At 43.5% G+C, this 7,474-nt stretch overlaps 1 protein-coding gene across 1 annotated transcript; it reads right to left on the minus strand.

Moving 5' to 3' along the window:
- Positions 1 to 5,310: 5,310 nt before the first annotated feature.
- On the minus strand, positions 5,311 to 6,350 carry LOC123162706 (uncharacterized). Its single transcript, XM_044580480.1, has one exon. It carries the CDS (start codon positions 6,242 to 6,244, stop codon positions 5,582 to 5,584), a length of 663 nt encoding a protein of 220 aa, XP_044436415.1. The 5' UTR covers positions 6,245 to 6,350; the 3' UTR covers positions 5,311 to 5,581.
- Positions 6,351 to 7,474: the final 1,124 nt, after the last annotated feature.

Consider the following 7,474-nt stretch of genomic DNA (forward strand, 5'->3'; position numbering starts at 1 on the left):
TGTGGGCTCGTGGCAGATACATGTCGTAATATTGCCTCAACATTTTTTCGACAAAAGTGGATTCTATTGGCTTAAAATGGAGCATCAAGAATACACAAACACAATGAGTACACACTCGGTCTCCGCATAGATAGGATGCACACAACACTTATACACAAGAAAACACGTCAACAAATAGCAAAGTCATATCTATACCCCTATATAGTGTGTGAATAACTTTGAAAGATGGTCGTTGGATGAAGCCAATTCGAATGGCAAATCCGAGCTCTATTAGCCGTTGGATATCATCTACATTCCACCAGATTTTGCACATGTACAATCTAGAAGACTCCATGGTTGAACTTAAGCATAGTGCACAAACCTCAAAAGAAGCACTTCTCCTTTGTTCTAGAATCTTCCGTATCATAATTGCCCAAACTTGTTTTTTATAAATGAATTGCCATTATTTCTTTTTACTTTATGCTTTACAATGCACAATTCCATGAATTTTAAAATAGATTAACTTTTCTATAAAACTAATTGATTTTGAATGAAATGAACTATAAGAATTAAATGAACATCTACATCATGCATATATGAATCAAAGCTTACATGCTATAGTGTGGTATTTGTTCATAATTTGGTTACCAAATCTCATGTGTGCAATGCACGCATACCTTACTAGTAATACCAAAGTTATGTGTAGGTGAGTAAAAAGAGAAAGAATGAAAAACCTAAAAGAGTGCAGACTTTTCATAATGCCAAGCCCACCAGTAGTTTTTTTTTTGAGAATCTCACAAAGCTTTATTACTGAATCATAATGTTCATAGGTACTAAAAGAAGATCGCCGGGTTGTCCTAGCCAAGTGTGTCGGCCAAACCCTAAAGATAACGCATGCTTTGCGAGATTATGGGCCTCCGTATTGGAGGTCCTATACTCATGAGTAAACGAACATGAAATAAAGGTAGTTGCTCTAGCCTTGATTTCCTCGACAATGGCTCCAAATTCCGCTGAGCTTCCCTGTCTGATTGCATCTACCACCACCTTGCAATCGGAGGCAACAAGTAAATGATTGATATAGAGATCTTCTGAAAGTGCTAATGCCTCCCGAACAGCTAGTGCTTCTAGCACCTGGGGGTTGTGCAGTCCTCTGAAAACGAGAGCTGACGCTCCCATGAACAAACCTCTCTCATCCCTGCAAACCACACCAACTGCGCCAAACATACCTGGGCGTGACACGGCCGCGTCCACATTGAGTTTGTAGTAATCTGTTGGTGGTGGAATCCACGTACGGGGTCGTGGTACTGCTATCCCATGTGCTTCCTCCTTCTTCAAAAACTCTATGTCTGATAAGTAAGCTTTGATGAAGTTGTCAGTGGCAAACGGAGTCTGGTATATATCCTCATGTATAGCTTTCCGTCTTGCACTCCAAATCGCCCATAAAGTAACAATCATCAACTGAAATTGCTCCGGTGGAAGAGAGTCATTCATGGCAAAGAGCCACAGCCGTGCGTCAGGTTCTGAGGTTGCCCACATGTGCTCGACCATCTCGGCTTCTGAAAGTGCCCACACACACCTAGACACATTACACTCCAGCAAAGAATGCCGCCAGCTATCCTGCCCTCCGCATAGGGAGCAAGCACTCGTAGTGGCCATATGACGATGGTTTAGGACATCTCCCGTAGGGAGTGAGTGTTGCGCCAATCGCCAAGTGAAAAAGCGCAGTTTCGGTGGCACTGACATGTTCCATAGCGAGTTCCACCCCCTCATCTCATGTTCAGAGTTGGAAGGATCCTCCCTTTCCTCCAGCCATGCCTCGCGCCCAATCTTGATCTTGACAATCATCTTATAAGCTGACCGTACAGAAAAACGCCCCCTTGGATCATCATTCCACGCCCAGAAATCGTCCACAAGCCGTGTACAGAGCGGTATTTGCAAGATCGCCTCCACATCAATGGGTATGAACACCTGTCTAAGCAAGTCCTCTCGCCACGCAGCTCTAGTGTGGTCGATCAGATCAGAAACCAGTTGCGGTGGGTCAGCAACTAAGGAGGCTACCGGCTTCATCATTCCGTCCCTTGGGATCCAACTATGTTGCCATATGTTCGTGGTAGTTCCATCACCAATACGCCGGATAGCTCCTTGGGTGATAATATCTCTCCCATCAAGTATAGATCGCCACACCTGAGAAGGATGTGGACCTAGTTGAGCTTCAAGGACTGTACATTGTGGAAAATATGATGCTTTAAGGATTTGTGCACTAAGAGAGGAGGGATCATTCAATAATCTCCAAATTTGCCGAGACAAAAGTGCCAAGTTGAAGATTTCTATATCCCGAAAGCCAAGTCCTCCCAAACTTTTCGGTCGGGTCATCAAATCCCAAGCTACCCAACATGGTTTCCTCTTGCCTCTCTTGCTCCCCCACCAAAACTGACGAATGAGTGACGTAATGCTTCCACAAAGGCCTCGAGGTAATCTGAAGCAAGACATCGAAAACACTGGTAAAGCTTGAGCCACAGATTTTATGAGAACCTCCTTTCCTGCCACTGATAAAAGTTTCTCCGTCCATCCCTTTATCCTTTCCCAAACTCTGTCTCGTAAATATTTGAAGGTGCCATTTTTTGACTGTCCAACATCGGTCGGCAGACCCAAATACTTTTCACTCAAAGACTCATTCTGCACATTAAGTATATTCTTTATCTCCACCCTAAGGGTCTCCGGGCATCCCTTGCTGAAAAATATGGACGATTTATCATAGTTTACCCTTTGGCCCGAAGCCAAGCAATATGCATCAAGTAGGTTTGAAACCTCATTTGTCCCCTGGACACTAGACTTGAAAAGCAGCAGGCTGTCATCTGCAAACAAAAGGTGGTTCACTACCGGAGCCCACCAGTAGTTGGTCGATGATGTATGTACTCGGTGGAATATTTAGGATAAAGTCTGCATCAACCCGGTCCATATATGGACAAAAACGGCAGCATGATCCTCTCGTATGTAAAGCTATCTCTCCTACCATCCCCTAGTTGGGCCAAAAAAAAGGCCCAGTTTGTACCTAAAAGTGCCCAATTTATACAAATTTGCCATATCTAAAAAAAAATCTTATATACACACAAAAAAGTGGCTGTGATTTTTGTACCTGCAAAATTTGATACAAAGAGAAAAATGCCGCTATATGCTAAAATGCCATGTTCTTTCAAACAAAAAATGTCATGCTCAACAAAAATGAAAGAGGCATGATCTATGTAAAAGAAATGCCACGCTCTTGAAAAAAATGACATGCTCTTCAAAAAAAATTATGAAAATACCATGCTTGTGGAAATAAATGCCATTTTATGGGCCTGAACCTAATATTAAAAATGCCATGTTATTGATAAAAACTGCCATCCTATTATTAAGAAAATGTCATGTCATTAATTATTAAAATGGCATGCTCTTAATAAATAAAACTGACATCTCTAATTAATAAAAATGTCATGTTATCAGTTATAAAACTGCATCCTATTACTAATAAAAAAGCCATGTTATTAACTATTAAAATGCCACGTTGTTAATTATAGAAATGCCATCCTCTTATTTAAAAATTTCCAGGTTATTAATAAAAATTCATGTTATTAACTATTAAAATGCCATGTTGTTAATTACACAAATGTCATCCTCTTATTGAAAAACTGCCATGTTATTATTTATTAAAACTGACATGTTACTAATAAAAATGCTATGTTATTAATAAAAATGTCATGTTATTAACTATTAAAATGCCATGTTGTTAAATATAAAAATGTCATGTTATTAATTATTAAAATTCCTTCCTCTTATTAATATAATTGACATCCTATTATTAATAATGAAAAGTGCCATCATCTTAACAATAAAAATGACAAGGTCTAATGAGTTAAAATGCCATGGTCTAAAAAGGTAAAAATGTCATGCTACCTATAATGAATTTTACACATGACAAGCATCAGAACAAAAGTTTGTTGAACACAAAGTAACAAATTTTCCATGTTTAAAAAAATATATGCCATGACAACTCCATGAATTTGCCATGTTAAAGAATTATTTTCACGCGTAGACGTTAAGGAAAAACTCTAGGAAATTGACATGTTAAAACATTATTTCCCATGACAAAACTCTAGGAATTAGCCATGTGGACATTGTTTGCACATGTGAACATTGTTTGCACATGTGAACTTGTCATATACCTAGTACAAAAACATTTGCAATCAAATTTTTTCATGAGTTGATACTATCTCGAAACAAAAAGAATCGAGAACAACTTATTGATGCATGATAGTTTTGCCTAGCCACCACACACACAAAATGCCATGTGACAAAAAAAATGCAATTTGCTCTAAAAAAAGCTATGTTTCACTATACAAAAACTGCCATGTTTTTGAATTTGCCATATGATTTTCTGCTATGTTTTGAATTTGCCATATGAATTTCTTTCAGAAATTGGCCATGCCCACTTCACACGTAAATGCCACGTGATCAAATATAATTTGGGAGTCCTTAAAAAATACTTTTGTTACATTTTCCAAGCCACTTCACATAAATGCCACGTGGCCATGTGGGGATTAGAGCAAGCATTAGGTTCTCATATAGTTAGCCGAAATTTTGCAAGAATGTAACAAAAATGCCATGGCAAAAATCCAACTCAAAATTGCCAATGCAAGGGGACAAGTATTGTTGTACACGGCAAAATGTATCAAAACAATTGCCTAAATGGTCAATGATGCACTAATATCTCGTGTGAAGTTTCTCACAATAGTAAGATGTCGGCAAATGTGCACTGCCATTTCAAAAAGAAAGAAACTATATGTGGTTTTGGGAGAGGTGGACCTGAAGCGCACGCAGACAGTGACGTGCACTCCGGGCTCGCGACGGTGTTCGAGACGCCGATCAAGGCGAGGAGGCGTGGGAGGTTACTGGAGACGACGACCACGATGGCAGGTAGCTGCGGCGGCGCCATAGGAGCGGTCTTCAAGCTCCTGCGGAGCAAACAGCAGCGGCGGCGGTTCCTGCACGGTTGTTCACTGCGAAATCTCTGCTGGCGGACGGTCGCCAGTTAATGTTTCCCTCTAAAAATCACAGTTTTCCTCAGTTTGGTTTAGAAAAAAAAAGTCGAGACTTCTTTCTCAAAACATCTTACATTTGAAAACAGAGATTGTATTAAAACAAACCACGTTGTTAGGGATACTAGTAGGATTAATAAAACTGTAGTATTTGTTGATACCAAGCGCATCAATGTTCTGAAAACCATGATTTCTGGAAAACACACGGTAATGTCCAAATATTCCAAAAATAGCGAGCTGCCAAGCACAGCCTGAATAACATATACGCCTGATCAACTAAAAGCTTTTACAACAAAACACATCAGTACTAGTGAACAAATCTGTTTCTTTCCTTGGAAAATAAAATAAAATAAAACCTGTTTCCTCTATACACGAAGAGACCAAGACATAAGAGCAATTCATCAACGCTAGAGTATAGAGAGGATCAAGTATCATCATGGCCATGCACCATATAAGAAACTCGAGAACCATTGAGCACGCTCTCCCTGTCATGCGGCATGCCATAAAACGAACAACAAGCAAGCTGATCAGAGCTTAGCGTGGTCGCGGCAGTCCTGTCCTCGGATCTCCATGTCCGGGAAGCCGACGACGATGTGGCAGTCAGAGTAGGCCACGACGTTGAGCTTGAGCACGCCCAAGACGGCCACCCTCCCCGGGATCCTGGCGCTGGCGTCCAGCGGCAGCGACCCGGCCTCGATGTCCCTTATCAGCTGCGCCATGTCCTTGGTGAAGCCGGCGGTGAGCACCGTCATCTCCAGCTGCACGACCCCGTCCCCCTTGCTAGGGATGCGCCCGGGGTCGACCTGGGCGTCCCCGACGTGGGCGCCCCGGTACCAGAGGCCGGTGGTGCCGGAGGCGTAGGAGAAGGAGGCCGGGTTGGGGTTGTGCACGGCCACGGTGAGCAGCAGCGTGAAGTTGGGCTGGGTGAGGCTGGGCGCGAGGCCGACGAAGCGGGTGGAGAGCAGGCGCGTGGTGGGGTCGCGCACACGGAACACGGTGAGGAAGAGGACGAGGAGGGTGACGCCCAGGAGCAGGAGCACGCCGAGGGTGACCAGGGCGCAGATGCAGATGCAGCGGCGGCGCCGGCGGCGTCTCAGGCGGCGGAGGCCGGCCTCGTCCGCAGGTTCGGCGTCGAGGGAAGGCGCGGTGCGCGTCGGCAGGCTGCACGCTGCGGCTGGGGAGGAGGCCATTGCGAACGTTGGAGCCCTACAAGGCTACAACAGATGATCGAATGGGCTAGCTAGTGATCGAGCTGTAATGGAAAGTGAGTGAGGGACGGAGAAACTATAACTAGGAGGGAATTAGAAATGAATTGGACTTGTTTGACGGCGGATGATGCCGTACGGACATGAAGCAATGCATCCAGCTATTAGTATTGTGATGAATTCTCGGCTGCTTATTGTTCATTTGATCAATCATTCATAAACTGGGCAACAACACGGCGTGTTGACTACGGGATACGCGCGGTTATTTTATCAGTTGATTTTCATGGCTTTAGCCGCTCGAATGTGATCGTCGTCTGAGTAAATGGAGTATAAAATATGTACTACTACTTGTGTATGACATATGCAAATAGCATGTCCGTAGGGAATAGGCTCCTTCATCCTCACGTTCTGCTCGATGTCCCCGTCGTCCGTCGAATACCAGGTGCTAGCCGATGTGTTATTGGCTCTCACATACCAGCTGGTTTGCCTTTCACTTGACAAAAATATCAGTTGCTTTCAACAACTTTCAGCACTATGTTGTGATGTGCCGTGTGTACCCCGTGTTGTCTCCGACATGTGAGACAAATATATATTCTTTCTTAGGGGAACTTAGGAAATGTTTGGTTGCCTCGCTTGATGCAATTTTGATCTATTTGGTTGTCCACGTAGCATCGAAATCTTGACCCGCACGAACCGCAAAGCCACCTCCTAATCAGGCCCTCTAGGAATGACGGACCACCGGACCATGTGACCTTGTGGTAATACCGTCCCCATGACCGGTAGTGCCGCTCCCGTATGGGAGCGAAACTACCGGACCAAGTGTTGGGTGAACTATCACAAATGGTTCATTCCCTCTGTTTTGCCTACAGTATTAGGGTGGTACTATCAAGGTCCTATGCAGTGGTATAGCTTAGCCCTTCGGAGTGCAGTTTGAATGGAACAACGGTAGTAGTGCTCTCCAGAGGGTAGTACCACTTAGTGCAAAAGCTGTGTAACGGTTGGATTTGTGTGAGGACTATCAATAGAAGGTCTTCTTCCCCAAGTTGACCTACCTCTTTGCTCTTTGTCCTCCATTGTTGCCATCAGTTTTATCTTGCCTGATCTCTCTTCCTAGCCACTCAAACTCGTTGACATTCTAGGATTTGAGAGAAAGAAGACCTAGATTTACACTTTCACCAAAGGAAATTTGATTCCTCCTACTTTCGCTTCTAGATC

Source organism: Triticum aestivum, chromosome 7B, assembly GCF_018294505.1.
Source record: "Triticum aestivum cultivar Chinese Spring chromosome 7B, IWGSC CS RefSeq v2.1, whole genome shotgun sequence".
Taxonomy (NCBI): Eukaryota; Viridiplantae; Streptophyta; class Magnoliopsida; order Poales; family Poaceae; genus Triticum; species Triticum aestivum.